We start from the raw sequence: 26,317 nt of genomic DNA on the forward strand, positions 1-26,317 counted from the left end.
GTTTGTAATTTTTCCTAGTGGCAATAACCCTACCAAGATTAATGGAATCCTAACTCTCTATCAACTTCCATGTGACCCTAGAAGATTTTCTCCGTAAAGGAAATCATAAAGCTGTATTCTTATGTGCTAATTTCTCACTCCTGAGGTTTTTGAAAGTGAAATAATAGATCACAACACTAGTGATTTAAGACTTCTACTTTTAGTAAGGTATCTATAAGATCAAAATTCAGATTTCAACATACTGGAATTGAATGTGATTTCTGTGAATGTTTCCATTGTTAGTAGATCTCCTTTAAAAAAAAAGACTATTACTTGAAAAAGCAGCTTTAATATCATTGATACACAAGTTACAATCTCTTAGTATTAATAGATGTTCTTTCAAAGTCTACAAAACTAATCCCATTGTGTGTTTTCATGTGTTTTCTTTCAGATTTACCCTTGGACTACAAATTTGCCAGATTCTCTCCTGATAATTCAAAAACAGTTGGTTACTATCCCAAACCCCCACTGGCTTTATTGCCAAATGGAGAATCATTGACTACCAAATAAGTCTTCCATTTTTCCTAAGAAAGGACACTAAACCATTGCTATCAGAATGGTAATTTATGATGAAAAATATCTAGCACCTGATGTATGTTTTATCTGTAGCTAAATACAAAGAGCCATCATTTGTCCTTCCAACTCTTTTTGAGGCACCTGTATTGAATTCAAAGCTTTCATTGTATTCACTGCTTTTTTTCATTTGCATTAGCTACTTCACTTAATACCATTGCTCTGCCTCAAGCTCAGTCACTTAAAGTGAATTTACTCTCCTACAGTCAAGACAGTTGTGTTCTATGTTATGTTGATACCCATTCATAGCAGTTGTTCTTTGTTAAAAAATTATTAGATCAGAATCAAGAACTGAAATGGGAATTTACAATCCACTTCCTGGCTTCTGCTTGCACAACATGTTAATTCTTGCCTACCAGGAACAAAGATCCAGTGGTCATGTTGAAAAATGTTGGCAGCTTGTATTGACCTATTTACATTATAGCAAGGAGTTTAGAGTCAGAGAAATCATATAATGACAACAATTAGAAGATAAGCATTTTATTCATTAAAACAAAATACTCAAACCTCAGGCACACTTGGGACAGGGGAAGAAATGTGACTCAGGGTTATTATATAGTTTTAAGTTTTCACCTAAAAATTATTTGGTTATAACTAAAACTCAGTTTGATAGTAACAGCTGTAGGATGATGTATTCACACCTGCATCTCAGTGGAAATGTTTCACAATTATTGGACATTCCAACTTTAAAGGAAAACTAAAAGTATGATATCTTCAGTTTTACTAAACACTATCTCTGGCCCTAACAGAGAATATGAGAGAGTTTACAGAGAAAGCTTGAGGTGTATTTCCACATGTGAACTTAACCATATAATCAAGCAAAAAAAATGTTCCTTCTCTGTACCCCCTTGAGATCTTTAGTTTCACTCCAAAATAAAGCTTTTCTTTTTTTAAGAAATTGAATGTCAGTGACATTTTTTTTTACCTTACACTCATACATTCTTATAAACTGTCAGTCATTATGAAAAATAAGGATGCTAAGACAAGGCAATAATAGCATCTTAGTTATCCTTCAAGCTCTGGTGCCATTTGATGTATTTTGTTTCTCTTTTGTGCTTAAGAATTTTGAATATTGAGAGACCTAGGGTTCTTTTCATTTGGCCCATGATGGAAACTGAAATTTCACTTAGAAGTAGCATGAGAAAATCAGAAAGCAAAAAAGCAAAACCGGAAAAGGGATAGGGGAGAAAACTGATGTTGGGGAAATTATTCAGTGGTCTACAAATGTCTTTGATTTTAATATCAACATAGAAATCCTAAACCAAGGGATAATAAAAAAAATCATAAAAATTGTCTTTGCCTTGATTTAATCCTCTTGGTAAAGAGTTTGTTTGATTTTGTCCTTTATTCTTGGAGATCCATATAACCAAGGATAATGTCTTGTGAGTGAATTGGATTTAAATGAATCAGAGCGGCAAAAAGTTGTCAGCCTCACTCTAGAATTCTAGAACCCTCAAAATCCTTTGACAAAAGTCAAGAGGAGGGGCGGCTAGGTGGCTCAGTGGATAAAGCACCCGCCCTGGAGTCAGGAGTACCTGGGTTCAAATCTGGTCTCAGACACTTAATAATTACCTAGCTGTGTGGCCTTGGGCAAGCTACTTAACTCCATTTGCCTTGCAAAAATCTAAAGGAAAAAAAAAAGTCAAGAGGACTAGAGATATCCTGGGATGCAGTGGATGACTTGACCTTTCTAAATCAAGGTCTTTGGCATGGTTGTTTGATACAGTTTATTTGAATTCAATATCTTTAATATATCAAAAGCAAATATTTTACCTGAGCCAAAATAAAATAGGGGAATAGGCTGTACTAATTTTTTAAAGCCTAAACTAAAGCCAATCATTCATTTTTTACTAACTCAAAGTTAAACAAAAACTTCATCAGAAAATAACAATTCAAGTAGTGAATCAGTTTGAACTTCTTTTTCTAAAATTAGAACAAAATCTACTAATTACATGTGGAAAGCTCTAGAGGTCTTATTCAATCACCTATTGGACATGTCTTGAGAGGTACTAGAAAGAAATTAGTGCTTTCAAACATCATTTCCTCCTAGGTGATTTTAAATTCTAGGCATTTAAAAATTTTTTTCTTTGGGTTTCTCTTTCGGCGGTGTTTTTTTGAGGAGTTGGAGGGGGGTCACTTCTGACTAGAACAAACCTAGAAAACCTGAGGAAATTCTAGGTAGGCAAATATTCTTGTACCAAGATCACTCTTGTAAATATACCATCCAAAAACATATCAGTGCAAGTTGTATTCAAACACTAAGTTGTTATAATCTGTCAAATATTTTCCTCTTAATTGGAGGAAACATCTATTCTATCTTATGGAATATAGATTCAAGAAAATTCAGTTGATTAAAGCAGTTAACTAAATCTAAAAAGTGAAAATAGTACACAAAAGTAAGGAAGTTAGGGATACCCAAGACAAACTGCCTACTTCACAATTAACTGGTTCCCAGCGCAATGTTTATGGTAAATGTATGTAAAATATTTGCCACCAGAGAAGTGATTTCAGAATTTATACATTTTGAATTAATGATATTGATATGTTAATAGCCTGTTCCAAGTTTAAGTAAATGAATTGCTTCAGAATCTACCTTGATCAACTTATATCTGAGGTGTTTTCAACCACTGGTGCCACATTTTAGAATGAACAAAGACAAGCTAGAGAAAATTGAGGGAATCAAAATAGTAAGGATTAGACTGATGATTTAAGAAGATTGTATAAAGGATGGATTAGAGAAGAGAGATACTAAAAGTGAAATCACACATTTAGGAATTATTACAATAGTCTTCAAAAAATAGTAAAGACCTCATCCAGCATGGTGGAAATATAGGTAGAAAAGGGAGGAATGAGAGAAAGATCAAGAAGTGGTAGGGACATAATCTAGGATAGAAATATGTGGAAAAAGGAAATGAATATGAAAACAACAGGATTTACCAAATGGTGATAGAAAGTAAGACTAACAACTAACAAACATATGTATATTTGTGTGTGACTAATGCAAGGAAGGAGATCAAAGTAGAAGTCACTCAGTCAAACTAATGAAACTAAAATTTGGGCATACTTATTTGTGATTTATGAAAGTAAGATAGCCCAGCTCTGAGGACTTGACTTTTTTAGGACTTGCTTTCTGCCTCTGTGTTTCTTTCATTGTTGCAGGTGGAATTTTTCTCTTACTCTTCTCCCCTCCTCCTACCCCAACACCAGAAGTAATAAATAATATTGATTTATAGTAGAAGCACATGGAAGGAGAAAACACTTTTTAGCTTGACCTGAGAGGAGAATTGAAGAACTTTGTTCCAGAATTCAACTTCCTATTTAAAAAGGGGGGGGTGTTAATTTCTTGGGCAATAGAATCTCAGAATCTCAGAATCTAGCAAAGAAGGGAGATTTCCTGGGCAGCACCAGCTTTGTGAGTTGCTAAGTAGGGAACTCAGGTTCAAAAGTTCCTGAGTTAAGAAGTTTGAGCACTGTACCTTCTAGAAATGCAAGATGATTTAATGCATCCTTCTACCTGAAAAAGAATACAATTCTCATAGTATCCTGCATAGTGGCCTACTTAGGAAGCAACTAGTATGTATTATTCAAATAATGCAGGTATGATGAGAAAGGGAGTTAGTTAACTCATGCTTAGGAGGGAAGAGAATGAATTCTGTTTGGGACATAGTGAATTTGAGATATTGGCAGAATATTTAGGTGCAAATGCCTTGCAGACTGATTTCAGGGAAGTAGATAAAATCACCAAGAGATAAGGGAAGAGACTGGCATTTCTACAGGATATTTCACAAAACAGAAACAGATTTCTGCTTTCAAAAAAAAATTCTGCATCTGTTATCATCAGACATCTTCAAATTGTCCAACACTATAACTTCACTAACATTTATCCTTTCATTAAAAAACTTATCTTGATATCACTTGGAGTTCTTAGCCCTCTCTGTTAAAGGAATTCACAGCTTAGATTAATGGCTAAGAGTAGATCATATACAATACTGTAATCCCAAAAGTTAAAAAGTGATACGTTCTTTGTACTTTAGTAGCCTTTTTTGATCACCCTTTCCCCCAGTGACCAACTGAAAGTATTCTCTATCTTTTCTAATTTTCCCAGAATAATTTCTATCTTTATTTGCCCCATCATATCTTAATATAAAAGAGCCTAAGTATAATACTTCTCGAGCAACTAGGTGGGCAATGGTTAGAGTACTGGACATGGAGTCAGGAAGATTCAAGTTCAAATGTGGTTTTAGGTACTTACTAGCTGTATGATCCTGGACAAGCCACTTAATTGTTACTCTCACTTTCCTCACCTATAAAATAATCTGGGAAAGGAAATAGCAAACCACTCCAGTATCTTTGCCAAGAAAACCCTAAATTGGGTCAAAAAGAGTTGAGCCCTGCAAAAATGACACTAAACAACATCATATGTGTGGGTGTGGGTGTGTCTGTGTGTGTATTTGTGTATGTGTCTGTGTGTGTGTATGTGTGTGTGTGTGTGTGTGTGTGTGTGTGTGTGTGTGTAATATATCTTCCCTACCCCCTAATAAACTAAGCTTTCTGAGGGAAGGGTCTATGCCAAGACACCTCAGTGTCTTGATGAGCCTCCTTTACTGCCATGATAATGATGATGATGATAACATTGGTTTAGCACCAGATACTGTGCTAAGCACTTTACAAACATTCTCTCATTTGATCTTCCAAGCCTTGGGAGATAAGTTTTATAACAGAGGAAACTAAGGTTAAATAACTTGCCCAAGATCACACAGCTATTTTTTGCAGCTAGATTTTTACTCAGGTCTTTCTGTATCCATGTATCACCTGACTGCTCCAGTAGTAATACAGCCTTCCATCTCCCATCTGACCCTTTCCACAGGCTGCTTAGCATTCTGGCATTCACTGCCACTGTACCTCACTCTCTGAGAATCCCTTCTAAGCTAAGCCAACAAGCCAGCAAGAGTTTACTAAGCACTTACTATATGCAAGTGATATCCTTTGCTGCTTTTCTTTTATATTAACTTGGGGAAGTCACTTTATTGATTGCCATCCAATTGGGGGCCATCTCCAGTCATCCTGATTTATATCCATCCACCTCTGGAGGAGAAAGGCAAAATCCAATTCACAGGCATAAGAGAAAGAATAAATAAGTAATAAAAATTACAAAAAACTGTGGTACAGGAGACCATTCTTAGATTGCATACTCCACTGCAGTAAAATCCTCCCCTGAAATTACTTTATGTAACATTTTCATCAACCTTAAACTCTGCTACATTTCTATTTACTTTGTATATAATTTACATTCTCTTAAATGTGTGCGTACATGTTTCCCTGATAAGATATAAGCTCTGTATCCCCAACATGTACTTCATGATCTGACATATATCTAATAAATGCTCACTGATTGATAGGTCCTGAATAAATGTTTGTTTAAAAATTCATTATTTAAATTCACCAAAGATTTGGGTATATATAATTCTACATTAAAAAATTAATGGGGGAGGCAGAGCCAAGATGGTGGCATGAAGGCAGTATTTCCTGGGAATTGCTTCCCATCCAAACTCCAAAAAACCAACAAATGATGATTAGCCAAAATTTAGAGGAGCAGAACCCACAGAAAGACTGAGTGATACAATTTTCCAGTCCAAGATAACTTAGAATTTCCACAGGAAAGGTGTGTTTCACCAGGACCAGGGGTTGGGGGGGAAAAAAACTGGCTGCAGCACAGCCCAGCCCAGCCCAGAGATCACCAACAACAGCTTGAAGGCTTGGTGAGAGAACTCTGCTACACCAGAATGAGTGTGGAGTGAGGGAGTACCAGTCACAGAATCTGGAGAAAGCAGCCAGCACCCCCAGAGATGGTAAGGGGTTAAGGAAGACTGCAGAGATTTCTCTGCCCTCCCTCGGGGCAGGACTCTGCTGTTTGCCTACACTCAGATCCAGGTTGTAGTTTGGGCTTCCAAACTAAGATAGCAGGATCCTCCTTATAGCTCCAGGGCAGAGGGAAGTAAGGGGGAGGGGTGTCATCTACATATCAAAGCACAGGCAAGAAAGCATAAGACCTTAGAGGAATAAAGGTCCCAGTTGGGTGTTGCAAAAAACCCCAAAAAACCCAAAGCCTTGGAAGTGCTGTCTTGGGCTGAGGAAATGAGTAAACAACAGAAAAAGAAGAATCTAACCATAGAGAATTACTTTAGTCCCATGGAAGATCAAAGCACATACTCAGATGATGACAAAATTGAAACTTGCATATCCAAAACCTCCAAGAGAAATAGAAAATGGGCTCAGACTATGGATGAGCTCAAAAATGACTTTGAAAAGCAATTAAGGGAGATGGCAGAAAAACAGGGAGGAGAAATGAGAGCGAAGCAAAAAAAATCATGAAAACCAAATCAAAAGTTTGGTGAAAGATATACCAAAAAATACTGAAGAAAATAATATCTTAAAAACCAGTTTAGGCCTAATGGAAAAAGCAAAACAAAAGGCAAATGAGGAGAAGAATGCCTTAAAAAGCAGAATTGGCCAGCTGGAAAAGGAGTTTAAAAAGTTCCCTGAAGAAAATAACTCCTTCAAATGCAGCATGGAACTAAAGGAAGTTGATGACTTTGCAAGAAAACAGGAAGAAATAAAACTCTTCTAACAAAAGCCAAAAATTAGAAGAAAATGTGAAATATCTCATTGGAAAAAACAACCAACCTCAAAAACAGATCCAGAAAAAATAATTTAAAAATTATTGGGCTATCTGAAAGCCATGATCATGAGAAGAGCCTAGACTTCATTTTTCAAGAAATAATACAGCAAAATTACTCTGAGATCCTAGAAGAAGAGGGTAAAATACAAAATGAGAGAATTCACCAGTCACCTCCTGAGATTCCAAAAGAAAAACTTCAAAGAATATTAAAGCCATATTCCCAAACTCCCAAATCAAAGAGAAAATACCAAAATCTGCCAGAAACAAACATTTCAACTACTGTGGCTCCATAGTCAGGATTACACAGGATCTGGCAGCATCTACATTAAGGGCTCTTGGGGATTGGAATATGATATTCTGGAAGGCAAAAGATCTTGGTTCACAATGGAGAATCAACTTACCCAGCAAAACTGAACATCCTCTTTCAGGGGAAAAGATGGACTTTCAATGAAATAGGACTTTTCAGACTTTCCTATTGAAACAACCAGAGCTGAACAGAAAGTTTGATCTCTAAGTACAAGACTCTGGTGAACCATAGAGGGAATAGAAGAGAAGGGCTAACTATGAGGAACGTAATGATATTGAATTGTTTGATTTCCTGCACAGGAAGAAGATATTAATAACTCATATGAACTTTCTTATTTATAAGAGCTGTTAGAAGGAGCATATATAGACATGACATAGGAAGGAGTCGAATATAATGGTACAATATAGTAAAAAGATGGAGTCAATGGATGATAAAGGAAAGTACTGGGAGGAAGGAAAAGGAGATGAAGAAGAAGCTAAAAAATTTCACGTAAGAGTCAAGAAAAAGTTTTTTCAATGGAGTGGAAAGGGGGAAGGCAAGGGAAAATGAGTGAGCCTTCAGTCTCATCAGAAATGGCTCAGAGAGGAAATAACATATACACTTAATAGCCTTTTGTGGGGGGAGGAGGGAAGGGAGGGTGGGGGTAAATGGTAAAATTCAAAACCTTACAAAAATGATAGGTACTCATTACTATTGTATATAATTGGAAAACAAATAAAATGTTAACAAGAAAAATAATATTCATAGAAACTCTGTTTGTGGTGACAAAGAATTAGAAATCAAGTAAATGTCCATCAGTTGGGGAATGACTGAACAAATTGTGATATATACATATACATATGTATATATGTATATGTATATATATATGTGTGTGTGTGTGTGTGTGTGTTAGATAACACTATTTTTCTATTAGAAACCAGGAGGGATGGGAATTCAGGGAAGCCTAGAAGGATTTGCATGAATGGATGCTGAGTGAGATGAGCAGAACCAGAAGAACATCGTACACTCTAATGACAGCAACCTTAATGGACTTGCTCATCCTATCAATGCAATAATCAGGAACAATTTTAGAGTACCTGCATCTGTATCCAGAGAAAGAACTGTGGAGTTTAAACAAAGACCAAAGTCTATTGCTTTCATTTTTTTAAAGTGTCTTATGTACTATATAATTTTGCTATATCTAATATTTTATTTTCTCCTCAAGGATATAATTTCTCTCCCAACGCATTTAATTTCCATCATTGTATAGCATGGAAACAATGTAAAGATTATCAGACTGTCTTCTGTAGGTGGTAGGGGGAGGGAAGGGAAGATGGAAGAAAATTGTAAAATTCAAAATTCAAAACTACCATTGTATGTAATTGGAAAACAAAGTATTAAGAAAAACAAAAAAGAAATTAATGGGGAGCACTGGTCCTGGAGTCAGGAGGCCCTGAGTTCTAATTTGGTCTCAGACACATAAAAATTACCTAGCTGTGTGACCTTGGGCAAGTCACTTTAACCCCACTGCCTTGTAAACCCCCCCAAAAAAAGGAATTAATGAAATTTTCAAAGATGATGAATTGTCTTGATGAATACTGAGTACAAAATATTAAATCCACCCTTCTCATAGTCTACCCTAGCCATAGTTTTTAATTTTCTTATATTTTAAATGTATTTTAACATTTATTTTTTTTTAATTTTGAGTTCCAAATTCTCTTCCTTCTGCCCCTTCCTACCCATTAAGAAAGCAAGCAATATGATGCTAATTGTATGTGTGACATAATGCAAAAATTTCCACATTAACTTAGTTGGGGAAAAGAAGCAAGATATTTAAAAAGTTAGGGGAAAATGCATGCTTCAATTTGCATTCAAAATTCATCAGTTCTCATCCTAAAGGTAGAAAACATTTTTTTTTAGCATGGACACTATTAATCAGAACAGTTAAGTCTTCCACAGTTATTCATCATTGCAATATCATCAATATGTACTGGTTCTGCTCATTTCATTTTATATCAGTTTATATAAGTTTTCCCAATTTTTTCTTAAACCATCCTGCTCATTATGCCTTATAGCAAAATAATATTCTATCACATATACTACAATTTTTTCAATCATTCCTCAATTGATAAGCATCCCTTCATTTTCCAATTTTCTGCTATCCCAAAATGAACTGCTTGAACTTTTTGTATATATAGATCTCTTTAGAATATAGTAGTTTTGCTGGGTGGAAGGTTAAGTATATTTTGATAGTGTTCTGAGATAGTTCCAAATTGTTCTGAGTGGTTGAAAAAGCTGACAACTTCTACCAGTAATGCTTTAGTGTCCCTTTTTTTTCCACAACCTCCCCAGCATTAGTCATTTTCCTTTTCTATCATGTTATTCACTTAGACAAGTATGAGGTGCTACCTTTGAATAGTTTTAATTTGCATATCTCAATCAGTGATGATTTAAAGGGTATTTTCTGATTTTCTGTGAACTTAATTCAAAAAAGAAATTGTCATTATGGCTATAGCCCCATTTTTTCTTTAGGGGACTGATAAGAGTAGAATGCCCAAGTACTTTATTTGGTAATGCTCATCTTTGTTGGACATAACAAAAGTAGCCACACAGAGTCTAGTTTGTTTTCCAGAAGAATGATACCCTCCACTCTTCTTTCCATTCTAGAATCTGTGATTGTCAAATGTGTGAGTGTGTTTGGCACTTCTCCAAGTTTAGCATGTAAAGACAGAGCAATGCTTCTAAATTCTGAACTCTGGACTCCAAAGCATAAACTTATTCCAGGGATTTTCATACAGACTAGATGTCCCAAGTGCTTTTAGCTGTTCTTGGTAAGGATAAAGAGAGAAGGGGATAATTTCTGGCAGACCTCTGGTCAGGAAAATTAATTTTGAGTTAATTTTCAAATTAATTTAATTCGGATTCCAATCAACTCAGTCTCAGGATGTTCTTAGTTTGATATCAGACCCTACACACTGTCACAAGCCAGTCTTGATTTTTGTTTTTTTAAATGATAGTTATAATCCACATTTCCCTTGTCTTCTTGGAATGGGGAAAATTTGTATATTATCTATTAGTTTACATATGCTTAAGACTCTTCCTAGCTGTTTGGCCCTGGACTCAAAGTCACACCTTTTTTTTGGCCTTAGTTTCCTCCTCTGTAAAATGGGAATAATAATAACAGTGTCTGTCTCCCAGGATTGTTGTGGGGATAAAATTAGAAATTTCTAAAACACCTTGCAAACCTGAAAGCCATTATAAATTCTTATCTTATGAACTAAAATTTTCTAGCTGGGGGCAGCTAAGTGGTTCAGTGGATAGAGTACTGGATCTGAAGTCTGGAAGACCTGAGGTTAAATGAAGTCAAAGATACTAACCTTGTAACCTAGACCTAGTCACATAACCTCTAGAGGCCTCAGTATACGAGTACCTCCCTCTTTGAGTTGTTATGAGGATCAAATGAGATAATATTTACAAGGTGCCTGGCATATGGTGGGTGCTATATAAAAATTATTCTAGAGGTTCCCTCTTAGTTTTTAGTTTCTAGATATTATGTCCTATTGCCACTATAGCCAAATAAAAATAATTTAAAAGCCAGATGAACAGTAAATTTATTATCAATGAAGAAAAAAATGGGGAAAAAACAAAAGATCTATTTAAAATTACCAAATAAAATATCAAATGAAATGTTAGACAAAAAAGATTCCGATTATCTATGAATTCAACTATTATAAAATTATATTTTTCCTGATTGAGATGGGAATTTAATCAATATAAAAACACACTGGTTTGTATCCAAGTTTCTGATATAAACAATCAGCATATTGAATTAATCAAACCTAAAAGAAAATCCACTTTCTAAATTCCTCCAAGAAGTCAACTGTTCTCTACCTCACTTCCAGAAGCCAAATTTCCAGAGAAGAATGTGGAATATTTAAATATCTGAGAAAAAGACACAATGCCTATTTCATCAAATTTTGGACAAGAGATATTGTAAGGCACTATTTTCTTTAACAGTCTTGTCTGTGTCTGATGCAACCATGGTGGAAACCCCTCCCCTCATCCAAATTCTAAGGAGAACTGAGATTATCCACATGGCTCAATTTCTAAAGGATAATGCTAAATAAAGTTAGCCTTAGGCCATTTGAGAACCATCCTTGAATTAATCGGTAGGTCACTTCTTTCTCTTTGTGGAATATGTGAAACTAGATGAAACTGTTTCAGGGATTCAACTTTATAGTATCATGGGACTTTTAGAATTGGAAGAAACTTTGGAAATCATCCACTCTAAATCCACTCATTTTCCAGGTAAGAAAACCAAACTTCCAGGGCTCTTTCCACTACTTGTGGAGTTAGGGAGACACCCAGACCCATTTGTAGCCACAACTTCCCTTTCCCCAGGGTAAAGGAAGGTGACCTGGGTGGCCAAAGAAAGTATTAGAACTGGATCTTGCAGGACCCTAAGTTTTTCGTTCCTAAGCCTTGCAGGACAAGCTGAAACAAAGAGTATCCCATAGGATAAAGACTGGAAAAGACGGCCTGAAGGGAATGAGTCCTAAGGAAAAGCAAAGGTTGGGGGGGAAGGGGGTGTTGCTGGAGGAAAGGGGTTCCCCAGATTCCAGTCTCCTCCCCGGTTCACAGCTGGCTTTGGTGACGTTGCGGTTTCCTCCCCCCCCCCCCCCACTAGTGGAGCCTAGGCACAGCCTCCCCTCCCCTCGGCCTACCAGCCCCCACCCCCACACGCCCCACCCCACCCCCTAGCTTGCTCCCCTTGCGGACCCAGTCCCTCCCGCCTGGCCCTGGGCTCAGGCGGCCAGCGCATCCCGGGGGGCGGTGGAGAGGAGCAGACGGAGGAGCAGCTGGCGCACATCCATGGAGCAACGGGGACTGAGGGGCGCCAGGGGAGGCGGGCTTCCCCCACCCAAGGCTCTGGCCGCCATGGAGTGAAAACGGGGCGGCGGGGGCCAGAGAGCCCGGGCCAGGACGAGGAGCCTGCGGAGGACTGAGCGGCTGCAGCGGCCCGGAGCGGTAAGGCGAGGGGAGCCAGGGCGCTTGCAGCGCACCGAGTTTCCTCGGGCAAGTTTCAAGTTTGCCCCGGCCTCTCTGGATGTGGGGGAGAGGCGGCCGGGACAGGAGCATCTCAGGCGGAAAGGCACCTCTCGGGCCGGGCTGGGCCGGGCGCCGCTGGCCCTGGCCCCGCTGGCCCTGGCCCTGGCCCTGAGCGCGGCGCTCCGGAGCCCGGCAGCCCCCTGCCCCACGGAGAGGAGAGGGAGCGAGCCGGGGACTGCCCTACCTGCACGGGCAGCAGCCCCTACCTTCTCCCCTCTGGCCCCCTCCGCAATTTAAAGCACCGCCGCACTGCTAGGCTCACAGGGAGAGGCCAGTGTCCACTAAAACGCTTACGGACACATACTCGTGGTCCTCAGCCCCTCGCTCTCCCCGGGCTGTTTCCTGGGCATTGCCTTCTCCCAACCTCATTTCTCTCCCCCTTCACTCCCCGTTTCTTTGACCCCTTGACGTGTTGGAATTAGTGGGGCAAGGGGAGGAGGGGTGCTCAAAGGATCTCGCTCTCCACAAACTGGTTCAGTCTGGGGCTGCCGATTCCTAGCCTAGGAAAGCGTAGTCCCAACTTCTCCCAAATGTGGACTTTCAGATACCCATAAGTCCTCGAACACTGTGGGGGGCGGGGGGGGGAAGGCAGAGGACGGGAGGGAAAGGGAGAGGAGAGAGAGAGAGAGAGAGAGAGAGAGAGAGAGAGAGAGAGAGAGAGAGAGAGAGATTGACAGACAGAGACAGATTGACAGACAGAGACCAAATTTCTATCCCGCCTTTTGGCTGTTGGTTTGTGCTTCACAGTGGTCTTGGGTTTGGGGTTATGTCTGTGGGGTGGCCCAACACTTTGATTCACGCAAGCTGAGAAGTTCCGTAAGTGATGCCACATGGGCTCTCTGCTGTTTGAATCCACAAAGACTACTCTGTGTGTGTGTGTGTGTGTGTGTGTGTGTGTGTGTGTGACAGACAGACAGGCAGACACACAGACTGAGAGTAAGTCAGAGAGACTGCGAGTGAGATAGTGAGAGAGATTGACTCTAAAGGTTCCTTTTTTCTTAAAAGAAAGCAGAGACTGCATTCTTGCCCCTCTCTTCTAACCCCCCCCCTCAGTAAGGGAATGGGGGTGTATTTTGAGAAAGTTCCTTGTGAAATTAGTTAAGACTGTTTCATTTCTTAAAAGAAAAGTCTGAATTTTGTTTATTGCTACTAACACTTTGAACAGGAAATGCCACATTTCAATTTTTTCAGGAAAGGCAGTTAAAATCTTCATTACTACTCTGACAGTTCCGAAGTAACTAGTTGATGTTGCATTACATTGGAGAATGAACTTTCTCATTTAGAGATTACTTCAAAAATTGTACTAAAATGTTAATTTATTTTTCAGATTATCAAAAACCAACCTTCTGTATCCTGGTTTTCTGCTTTGTTCTCTGTGGTCTGTTGATTAGTACTATATATTATAATAAAATTGTACAGCCACAGATCTCTGAAAAAAATTAATATTGATCCTAGAGGAAAAATAGATCAGTCTTAAGTCAAAAACAAAAACAAAAAAAAAAGAGTAATTTGGTCCTTTTGTTCTAAATTCTTTTTTAAAATTTACTCCATCAATTCTTTTTAAGGTCACTAAAGAGGTAAGGTAAATTAAGGTTGATATGAGTGACTAGTCATCAAGTGTCTAGCTGTGGCTGCTATTTATTGTTGAATGACCTCTGCATAAGGTACATCATAGAAGTTATAGGAGAAAGAAAAATGGGTGAGATATGTTATCTGTATTCAAAAATCTCAGTGTAATAGGAGAAAAACTAAAATAGAGTTGAATGTAGAAGTAAATAGGAAGCCCCCAAAAAATGACCCTAAGAAAGGGAAACATTTTAATCTTGAATTTTCTTAATTGGTGTCAGGATCACAGTATTATTTATATTAAGTTTGGGGAGTGAAGATAAGAACTAGATCTGCAGTTTTCATTGGTCTAGGTTGAATTTGCCCAGATGATAAAGTTCTTTCTCCTGATAAAAGTAGGCATCTTCTCCAGAAGGAGTCTTAGAAAGTCACTCACTTAACCTTTTTGGTTAAGAAACTTGACCAGGGTTTCCAGGCTTTGAGGCTAGCTCACTAACTACTATGCCATGCTACTTCTTCTTAAATATTAGGTTTTACTAAACTAAAGCTATGATTTTTCAAAGTCAATGTTGGCATTCTTTTTAAAAACGATCAATATTTCCTCCAAAGCACAATGGAATTCCCCCAAAAAGACAGAAGCAAGTAGAAACTTAAGGAAAAACAAACCATTATGTTTTTATCAATGAAGAAATGAAACCTTGTGTTCTTAGTTTTTTCTTTCTCAGAACCTATTTCAAGTTCCTCCTTTTTAAGCTGGGGACCAAGCATAAAGAAAGCACAATGTATTACCAAATCAGATCTTCTGAAAGTTTTTTTAGGAATTTAAGCTTGCCACATAGTCCAGTTAATCTGACATTTTGTTTGACAAGCATTCCAGGATGAAAAAATTATTGTTTCCTGAAGCAATTCTTAAAAACTTTCTTTGATCCCTAATTTTCAATGAATTCTTCAACCTCAGATATTAAATCATTCATTCATCAAGGGAATCATTAGATAAGAACTGAACTATACAATCATTTAAAATAATATATTATTAATTTTCAATATTCCCTGATTCATAATTGTGGTATAAAAATCTTTTTGAAAACTTAACTCCTACTTCTTGATTTGGTAAATTGTTTTATAATGCCTAATTATGATCATATTATATAAAAAGAAAATAAAAAATGACCCCAGTTCATCATTATGATTTTAGCTTAAGAGAAAAAAAGAGAAAGAAAAAAAATTGGGGAACACATGTCAGTGATATCAGTAGTTTTCAAAAATGGAAAGGAACTTTAAAATAGCATTTTCTAATTGCAAAATGCAAATAAATTTTGGACTCAAAATATCTTGATGCAAATATTTTGTCCCTGTTAAAAATGAGCAACAGGAATGTTAGTTGCAAATATTAGTAAAGCTTTTAATAATTAAACATTATTAAAGCTAATCAAACCTAAAGATGTACTTACACTTTTGGGACATTCTGTTTAAAAAACATCGGGGCGGGGGGAGCAGACAATTTATTATATAATGTGTATATGTAATCTATATATCCAATAAATAGTTGTATTTTGTGAGATCTAATGAATATTAGCATCTGGTATAAATTATTTTAAAGGTGCCTTTCAGCTCCATGATCTATGGCCCTAGTTATCTGTTTAACTTCATTCTTGGGGCAAGAGAGTTTTCTTTGGCTGGACTGTAAAGTGGAATTGTAGAATCTGGCCAGGCAAAGAAAATGAGATGGTAAGCATGAAAATATTGGTGAAGAGGACCATAACTATATGCTAACAAACTCTCCTTTCCATATGTTCACATGTATCTAAGAATTTGAGGAAAATAAAAAACATATTCTTTCTTGACAATTTTCTAAAAATAAATATTTTATTAAGTCTTGTCACATACACACACAAACACAGACAAATGGCAAAAAGAGTTCAGTTGATGGAGTAATACGTACTCAATGAAGTTGCTGAAATGTAAAAACTAATACAGATCATATGATAACTAATTCCTAGGATTTGTATAATTTATCTTTTTCAAGATTCTTTAACATAATAGTTTATTTCACAATGAAAATAACATTCATGGTATATGTTGTAATGAGTGACTTTGTATTTTACATTAAGAATAAGAGAGAGAAATAAAAAAAAACTTACTAAATGAAGACAACACAGATTGTTAGGGCAACATGAAATTAAGTAAAAGAGTACACATTATTGTAGAATAGTTGTTTTAATTTAGAATCATGGTGTTTTATATCTGAAATGGACTTTAGAGTTCATCTAGTCTCATCTCTTCATTTTATTGATTAGGAAACTGAAGTCCAGGAAAATTAAATGACTTGCACAAGAATGACTACATTCTTGTAATCTAACCTCAAAAGTTTCAAAACTGGGATTAGGATCAAGGTTTCTTACTAGTCCAAGTCTACAGTTTCTCTCTCTACACCAAGCTACCTCTTTATCATTATGTTAACATTCAAAATCAAATGAATGAATGATTTTTTTTAATCACTAAGTGCTTACTATATGTCAAGCACTATGCTAAACACTGAGGGCTAAAAACAAAAAGTAAGCACATCTTGGTCTCAGGGAACTCACATCCTAGAAGGGATATTTTAAGTATCACCAAAATCTGAAAGTCAAAAAGCAAGTCCTAATGGTCCATAGGATATAACAGCAAAGCAGGTGGTAGTGAATCTTTCAGTATAATTTCCACTAATAAGATCATATCCTTTTCTGATGTTGAATTATCTGACAGTGACAAAGTCTTTGATGGTTAGAACTTTATTTTCCTGGTCTATATTTGCTGTGTTGATGGTGATAGGAATGGGCAGGCCCTTTTCTCTGATGATACCTTTGGAAGCTTAACTATTTTATTGCTGTTATTAAATATCTTATCCTATGTGCTATCTCTGATAGTCTATACAATCCCAGTAACAGCAAATTATACTTCTTTAAGTTTATCACATAGATATAGAAGATATACCCTTAATGCAGGAAACTAATTCCTTAAATCATGGATATCCAACATTTTAGCTCTTCTGGGGCACATCACCCAACAAAAACCATGTCAAGGGTCATATATATAGAATTTAATATTTATTTATGATTACAGTGTAATACATATTTCCAATTAGTATGATAATATAATAAATATCTTATGAATAGGCTTTGAGGGCTACAATGGGGTGGGTTGAACACACCTGCCTTAGAGAATTATGAATTCTTTGCCATTACAGAATTGTATGTAACTCTTACTTGTTTTATTTTTCTTAACTATAAGTATGTCTCTGTTTTTCTTAAATACTTTCAGAACACTGAAAGTAACTCTTTAAGGAAACTCTATAATAAAATAGAAAGGAAGAACTTGTAAGGAAATTTGATTTTGTTAAACAATATACACATGGGAAATTTACAGCTAAGTGGTGCAGTGGATAGAGTGCTGGGTCTGATGTCAAAAAGATTCATTTTTCATCTGACCTCAGATACTTCCTAGCTATATGATCCTGGGTACATCACTTAATCCTGTCTGCCTCAGTTTCCTCATCTTCAGGATCTTTGCCAAAAAAAACCCTGAGCAAGTCACTTAACCTGTTTGCCTTAGTTTCCTCACCTGTAAAATGAACTGGAGAAGGAAATGGCAAACCACTTAAGTATCCTTGCCAAAAATACCCAAAAAAGTCAGACACGATTGAAAAATGATTGAAACAGCTTTGATGATAGTGACAGCCCAGGTGTTTTTATTTAAACATCAGTAAGGTTTTTTTTCCAAATATATCTGAAGATTCTTTAATTTCTGCTTAACAAATATGCATTATCTTGCTTTTTCCATATTAAAAATTAAATATTGACTCAGAGTTGAGGGGATATGAATACAACAAACTCACTGAGATTTTAAAGAAAGAAAATGCATTCATATTCTCTGAAAAAAAAAAGGTTTTTATTGCCTTCATTTTTTCAAGAATTCCTGATGTGAGAATTAAGGGGAAATAAAGAGTTTGAGTTTAATTTCTACAGTTAATTTATAGAATGTAGTGTGCTAGCATCATAAGGGTCCTCAGACATATCTAGTATAACCTGCACCTGAAACATAAATCCCCTCTTTTAGCAAAAGTAATCATCTGGCCTCTTTATGAAGACTTCTAATGATGGTGACCTAAATGTTGGTCAGATCATTTTTGGACAAGTCTAATATTGAGCTAAAATCTCTCCCATTTTGGTCACAGTCCTCTGATGCACTCCAAGTTATGATGGTCCCCTATACATCAGGATACCCAGAACTGGATCCTGTATTCCAGATGGGAGCTAACTAGGACACAGTCCTTCTGATTATCACCTGCAGCTTATCTATTTCTTCAGTCATATAGTTTTCTTCAAGTTAATTGGGAAAAAGAATTAAAGATTATCTACTTGATACAATAAGGGTCCCCTGTTCCTTTGTATTTGCTCAATTAATAAAGAATCTACTACCATAGAAAACATTCATGGCTATTGGCAGTGGGCAGTTTAAAAAAAAAGACTTCAGCACGATTGGTTCATTGTGGTTTGAAAATGAATGCACCTTCAATCCTTACCATCTTCTCCCAAAATTGCCTATATAAATGTATCAGTAACTCTTAACTAAACTTGTAGAGAAGATGGTCAGTAGAGATATTTAGACATTTTTGCAACCAAATAAATCCTCTATATCAGGTAAAAACTAAAAGATAAGGGACACAAGGAGACCTGAATACAGTGAATCATTTAGTAATAATGTCAATAATTATTATTATTATTTAATAACTAACATTTATATAATTATATTTTGTACTTTACCTATATACTTCAGGCAAACTCTCATCTCCTCCCTCCTTGATCATTACACAATAGCCTGCTAACTGGACTTCAGACCTTCCTCTCTCCAATCCCTCTTCCCTACAGCTGCCAAATTGCTATTTCTAAAGCACAATCCTGACCATGGCACTTCTCTACTTGGGAAGCTTTGGTTGATCTCTTTTGTCTCTGAGCTAAAATATAAATTCCTGGGTTTCACATTTAAACCCCTTTTGCATTTAAACCCCATTTCACATTTAAAACCCATCATAATATGACCTTGATCTGTCTTTTCCAAGTGATTTCACATTATATCTCCTGACACATTTTACATTCCAATCAAACAGTCCTAATTGATGTTTTCTGTCTTGATATTCTGTCTTCCACCTCTAAATTTGTGCACAGATCACCTTCCCCTTCCTGGAATTATCTCTCTCAACAAAAAAAACAAAAAAAAAAAAAACAAAAAAAAAAAAAACAAAAAAAAAAAAAACAAAAAAAAGAAACAAAAAACAAAAAAAAACAAACAAAAAAGAAACAAAAAACAAAACAAAAAAAAAAAAAAAAAAAAAAAAAAAAACAACAAAACAAAACAAAAAAACAAAAGCTCATTGAGAAGAATAAGGATTGTCCCACATAGTACCTGCAACAGTCATTTCATTCGTTAATAATTGAATCTGCTCTGAGCCTCACAGCAACAAAGTGACATTTCTGTTTATACCCTAAACTGGGAAATGTTCTTTGTTATTATTAACATATATTATATAAGTTCTGAAAATTCAGTCTCTTATTTCCTTGTTCCCCCTCTCTATTTCTCTTTTTTTTCACCCCTTGCATGTTTATATTACTTTTAGGAAAATACCCTAGTGCAACATTTTCCTAGCCTCTCCACTGATTAATTTACCCTGACCTCCCTTGCCTCCTCCCTTCCTTGCCGCCGGGATGAATTTTGTATTTTGTCTGCTTCTGACAGATACAGGCAAGCACCAGCCTGTTCGTTGTTTAAAATTCATGTTCACTGAAAACTTCATCAGAAGCATCTGTTAAATCTGCAGTGGGGATAGGGGCCCAAAGAGCCTCTGGAAGTTACCAAGAAAGAAATCAGCTGAATTTGAAAACAAACAAAAAAAGTTAATGATGAGATAGTTTGGTTTTTGTGTGTGTGTGTGTGTGCGTGCATCTAACAGTTTGTCCCACTCATAAATTCAGGACTAGTGTTGAATGTTTCATTGAATTTCCTACCATTTGTTTTTTTTTTAAATGTCTTAAAAGTCTTGTTCAGTTTGTTATTCTATCGAGTTCTTGAGAGAATAGTTTTCTTCTGCAGAAATACTACCAAACTTGGTGATCATTAAAAAAAAAATTAACTTAGTATGCATACTGCCTAAAAATGGCTTGTAATTGTTTTGATTATATCCATTTGTAAGGACTTATGAAATGACATGTAGGCAATATCCTATTTTTTTATCCTCAAATAGAATATGCACTTTGTGGCTCTTTGTGACCACATTGTTCCAAGTGTCAGTATGATAAAATATGTGTCTCTGAGCCAAAAGGCCAGATGTGTATTTTGTGCTGCCATTAGTCATTTGGAGTCATCAGATGTAGGTTTATGTATTCTGGTTCTGCTTCTTGCTACCAGTGATCTAGGGTAAATCAATAACCCATTCTGGACTTGTATCATGTGCAATTTTTTTTGCAAGGCAATGGGGTTAAGTGACTTGCCCAAGGTCACATGGCTATGTTATTAAGTGTCTGAGGCTGCATTTGAATTCAGGTCCTCCTGACTTCAGGGTCGGGTGCTCTATCCACTGGGCCACCTAGCTGCCCCCAATCATGTGCGAAATTAAATGATTGCACTAAATAATTTTTAAGGTGCTGTCCAGTTCCAAACCCTTAATTCTCTGTTCCCTGAGTTGACTATAACTATAGCCCGTAAAGTGTGCTCAGTTTATAATTATACACTGTGTATTCTTCAAGTAATCATTGCATTTAATCTCCTTTTCAAAAATAAACTTGTCATTTAATTTTTTTAAATGCAAAGTACTCAGTAAAAAAACTTTAAAGTTTTATTTATTGAGTAAATCAAGGCATTTTAAATATCTTCACACAACTAGCTCAGTAAATTGGAGTTTTGAGGTCTGTAAAACTTCTGCCCTCCCCCCCCAAAAAAGTTGAATCGTCTAAAAATGGAGTTTTAAAGGAGAACAGGGAAGACATGGATTTCTTACTATTGCCATGAAATACTCAGGCAAAATATTGGATTAATTATTAAATTCTAGGGAAAATGAGCCTGTTAGGTTGAAAATCTTTTCAGAAGGATACAATATTGCTGTCTGTGACATGAATTTATATTGTTTAAAATGTAGCCTGAATGCAAATTCCAAGCCCTAACATCTAATTTAAGCTTTGAACAATTTAAAGAGTGAATCATTTAAAAAAAAATCAAGTCTAAGGAGATAAAAATGGTATAAGTAATCAAAATTTGCATGATACTCTAATTTACTTATTTGGTACGTTCGTGGCCTAAATGTTTCAAACCGATACTTGCCAAGGTTTATGTTACATCCAAAGAGAATGTGAGCCAGATGTAGAGGTCAGAATGCTGTACAGCTGCAAAACAACACCTGTGTCAGAAATAGTTTGCTTACCACAGCTTTAAGTGCTAAGCTTTTCCCCCCCTCAGATTTGGGTTTTTTTGTTATTGTTATTTGAGTCACTATATCCACAATAAAATATAAGTAAATAAATAAGAGAATTTTATAAATTTCTTAACTATCATCCTTCTTTGGAATTTTTATCCAGATTAACTACACTAATCCAGTGATCATTTAAAGACAAATAAGGAAAGAATCAGACAAATCCAATGAACATTTCCACTGGCTGTTCCCCAAGCCTGAAATGTTTTCCCTCCTTATCTACCTCCTATCTTCTTTCAAGATTTTTCTTCCAATTAAAATTCCAACTTGTACCAGAATCCTTTCCTGCATGCCCTTAATTCTAGTTTCTTCTCTCTGTTGATTTCTAATTTGTCCTATCTTGCTTGCATGTATTTAGTTATTTGCATATTGCCTCCCCCATTAGACTTCAACCTGGAGAGCTAGGATTGTGTTTTGCCTTTCTTTGTAGCCCCTGCATTTGGTGGTATCTGGGACATAGTAGGTACTCAACAAATGTTTATCGACTGTTTGACAAAGTGATTTGAACATTACTTGCAAGTTTTGCACTTTTACAAGAAGTGATAAGGACAGGCATGTGGAAGAAGGGACAATCTGGAGTCTCTTCTTAGTTCAGTTTAATGGTTTGAGCATTTCCTCAGCTTGTATGAGAAAGGTTACCTGATCCTAGTTGTAAATAACTTGGAAAATATTTAGAAGAGAAATAGGAATCAAAGGACTGAAAATAAAGCCCATGAAGACTGGAAATATTGTACTTAAGAAGAGAAAGCTGAGGGATATTAGTTTTAAAGCAGTTCAAGAAGGCAAGGGGCTCTTTCAAAGAGAATGAGGAACAGCTGTTTTTCATCTCTACAGAAGACAGAGCAAAAGGAAGTAGTCAAGAAGCAGTACGGTGAGGGATTTAAGTTAGATACAAGGGGGAATTTTTCTAGGAATTATTAATGATTGGAGTGGGTGCCTGAGGTTTGGAATGGTATAAGTGTGATCTTGTTTGAAGGCAGGAACTGGAGGAATCAATTCCTCAACATAAATAATACTGCAGAGGGAGAGAGAACAAGAGAAAACAAAAAAACAAAAGTTGAGGCTTGGAACTAAACAAAAAAATTAAGATTTTGACAACTGACCCCCCACTTCCTGGCAAATAAGAGAGAAATGGAAAAATGGAAGCAGTGTCAAATTTTATATTCTTGCGCTTAAAGATCACTGCAACTTGCAGCCATGAAATTAAGACACTTGCTTTTTAGAAGGAAAGTTATGCCAAATCTGTACAACATACAGATATCACCTTGCTGACAAAAGCCTGAACGGTCAAAGCTATGGTTTTTGCAGTAGCAGTGTATGATTGTGAGGGTTGGATGATAAGAAAAACTGAAGCAGAATTGATGCTTCAAATTGTGGGGTTGGAGAAGACTTTTAAAAGTCCTTGGACAGGGCGGCTAGGTGGCACAGTGGATAGATCACCGGCCCTGGAGTCAGGAGTACCTGAGTTCAAATCCAGCCTCAGACACTTAATTACCTAGCTGTGTGGCCTTGGGCAAGCCACTTAACCCCATTTGGCTTGCAAAACCCTAAAAAGAAAGTCCTTGGACAGATAACTAGGAGGTCAATCAGTCAATGCTCAAAGAAATTAATTCCAGCTATTCACTAGAAATTTAAACATAGAAGCAGAAGTTTAAGTACCTTGACCATATAATGAGAAGATGGGACTCATGGGAAAAGATCCTGATGTTGGGAAAGATTAAAAGCAAAAGGAAAAGGGAATGGCAGAGAATGAGGTGGGTAGATAGTATTTTGGAAACAATAATCATGAAGTTAGACTTCAAGAGAAAGTGGAGGATAAAAGGGTCTGGTGTGCTATGGATCATGAGATCACAGAGACTCAGACATGATAAAAAAAATCTATATTGTCTGCCTTCAATATCTTCACCCTCTGGATCTCACCATAGCAGTTCAGTGGTTCAGTGGGAAATGCCTGGGAACCAGAGAGAAGGTGGAAGTAAGGTACAAATAGATGAAGAATGAATTCAATCAAATCTAAGAATTTTTTTTTTTTTTTTGCAAGGCAATGGGGTTAAGTGGCTTGCCCAAGGCCACACAGCTAGGTAATTATTAAGTGTCTGAGGTCAGATATGAACTCAGGTACTCCTGACTCCAGGGCCAGTGCTCTATCCACTGCGCCACCTAGCTGCCCCTAAATCTAAGAATTTAAAAAATAACTGCCTAGTATGTGCTAGACCCTGGAAATCCTAAGCTAAATATAACCATCTCTACCCTCAAGGAGTTTACATTCTGCTGGAGAACACAGTATATAAATGGGCAAGTGAGCCCTCATCATTGAAGAAAAAAGAGAAAATTAGGGTTTTGGGTTTTTTTTTTAAATATGTTTGAAAATTTTAAGGACTTTCAATACTGGAAGTTATGTAGATCAGTAGAAATTTGGCATTCTTTTATTTGTAAATCACTGAGCTACTTGACTTCCAATGTTATGTTAATGGTCTAAATTTTTAAAGTTCAGAATCATAAAATAGCTTCTTTATGAGAAAGTAGAGAAGGAAACAAATATCTGGAATTTGAGAGATTTTTCTACTATAGTTTTAACTCTCTGATTTCCAGGATTTAATATAGTAGAACAGACAGCATGCCATTTGGCTTAATGTTGATCAGAGGATTTCAATTGTCTTTTGAGTTTTTCCATTAAGAACACATTTCACCAAGTTCTAACATGTTTAAATAATACACCTCCTCTCTTTTGCCAAATAGATACTCTTCCTCTCTGTTAACTTTCTACTTTCCCCCTCCCTACTCTGTAATGGAGGGGGATGATTTAATTGGGATGATGAATTCTCAGTGATGAAACTCCCCTACACCAAAGCAGATCAGCACCTCCTCTGAAGTTTGTAGTCTCAGAGGGAGGCCTAGTAAGTACACTGAGGATTTAAGTTAACTTAGTCAAGGTCACATAGTCAGGCATGACTCCTACTATGACACTCCAACAAAGTTTTTATATACTGACAGTAATAGCTATTAGAGTATTGTTCCTGAATTCTGAAAGACTCCTCTTCCTTAGTTCACATCTGGCCTCAGACACTTCCTAGCTGTGTGACCCTGGGCAAATAATTTAACCCTGTTTGTCTCAGTTTCCTCATCTGTAAAAATGAGCTGGAAAAGGAATTGGTAAACCACTCCAGTATCTTTGCCAAGAAAAACCCAAATAGGGACACAAAGATTTGTTCATAACTGAAAAAATGATCAAATAACAACAATAAAGGGTTAGATAGACCATGGTCTCTCATGTATGGGTTTATTCAAGAGCCACATGATTATATTAATGATCTGTGGTATTAAAACACTGTTCAGAATACATGAGACTTCAACTGGAACTCAAAAATCTTTTTTTTAACCAGGATTTGACTTTATATGGTCACCTTATTCTTGCCTTTAAGTAGAACTGTTAATATTACTATGTTAATCCTTTTTTGTTCCAAGTTAAATAACAAGAGCATGTCTTATTCCTTTCAATTGAAATTCTTCTCTTTCTTCAAGATCCAGCTGCAATACACTAATATCTCTCCCTACTTCCCCCTTCTTCCTTCCCTCCTCCCCTCCTGCTTTCATCTTCATCTTCATCATCATCATCATCATCTTCTGCTGCTGCTGCTGCTGCTGCCACTGCTTCTGCTTCTTTCTTCTGCTTCTCTCCTCCTTTCTTCTTCCATCCTCCTTCTTTCCCTCCCCACCTTTTCTCTGGCTCTCTATCTCTCACTCTTCTTCTTGTTCCTCCTTTTTTTATTTTTCATTTTTCACCCTCCTTCTTCCCCCCAACCTTTTCTCTAACTCTCAATATTTCCCTTTCACTCTCTATCTCTCTCCCACATTGCACTCTGCTATGTACCATACTGATTTTATGTACATGTCAATCAACTTATCAATAAATGTTTATTAAATGTCAAGAGTTGTGCTAGACACTAATACAGATACAATAATGAAAGAATCTTTGTTCAAGGAACATATGTTCTAGTGACAAACAACTGCTAGAACATGCATACACAAGTGTATGTATATATTCATACACACACACACACACACACATATATATATATATGCAGAATCAACATAAAGAGAATAAATACGGAGTGATGGGGGGGAGTATCATACACATATAACTATAATCTACTTGAAGACACATCCTGTGAGTCATTCATTTCCTATGCTTCTCCCAAATATACTCCATTAGTATGTTACCTTCTTAAAGAAACTTTTTTCCTTTTCTCCTTTGTTTGCCCCAAACTTAACATGCCAAGCAGACATAGAATAATAATAAATAATAATTATAATAATAAATGCTTCTTGATTACATACTGCTTAACAGAGTGTTTTATACTGTTTAGCCATCTACATTGTGTGGAATGCATGGGAGAGCTATTGGTTCTGAGAGAGAGAGAGAGAGAGAGAGAGAGAGAGAGAGAGAGAGAGAGAGAGAGAGAGAGACAGAGACTGATTTTTTTTCAGCTTGAATAAATAAAAAGTGCTTCTTGGACAGATGATAGTTGAGCCAGGTCTTAAAGTGTGAATAGAATGTTGATAAGTT

At 36.6% G+C, this 26,317-nt stretch overlaps 2 protein-coding genes across 4 annotated transcripts in view; both read left to right on the forward strand.

Moving 5' to 3' along the window:
- The window catches only part of NT5DC1 (5'-nucleotidase domain containing 1), a 236,821-nt gene extending 235,311 nt beyond the window's left edge, over positions 1 to 1,510 (forward strand). For both annotated transcript variants that reach the window (XM_074187406.1, XM_074187407.1), the window contains one exon: positions 431 to 1,510. In XM_074187406.1, the coding sequence (XP_074043507.1) occupies positions 431 to 549 (119 nt within the window). In that variant the 3' untranslated portion in view covers positions 550 to 1,510. The remainder of the gene's footprint in view (positions 1 to 430) is intronic.
- A 10,149-nt stretch (positions 1,511 to 11,659) lies between these two features.
- Positions 11,660 to 26,317, forward strand: part of DSE (dermatan sulfate epimerase) — a 98,098-nt gene continuing 83,440 nt past the window's right edge. The window contains exon 1 of one of the 2 annotated variants that reach the window (XM_074187408.1): positions 11,660 to 11,885. In XM_074187408.1, the coding sequence (XP_074043509.1) occupies positions 11,822 to 11,885 (64 nt within the window). In that variant the 5' untranslated portion in view covers positions 11,660 to 11,821. Of the gene's footprint in view, positions 11,886 to 12,403; positions 12,606 to 26,317 lie in introns of those variants that run through there. The other variant, XM_074187409.1, reaches the window with a different exon arrangement.

This window comes from Macrotis lagotis, chromosome 5 (genome assembly GCF_037893015.1).
Source record: "Macrotis lagotis isolate mMagLag1 chromosome 5, bilby.v1.9.chrom.fasta, whole genome shotgun sequence".
In the NCBI taxonomy this organism is placed as follows: Eukaryota; Metazoa; Chordata; class Mammalia; order Peramelemorphia; family Peramelidae; genus Macrotis; species Macrotis lagotis.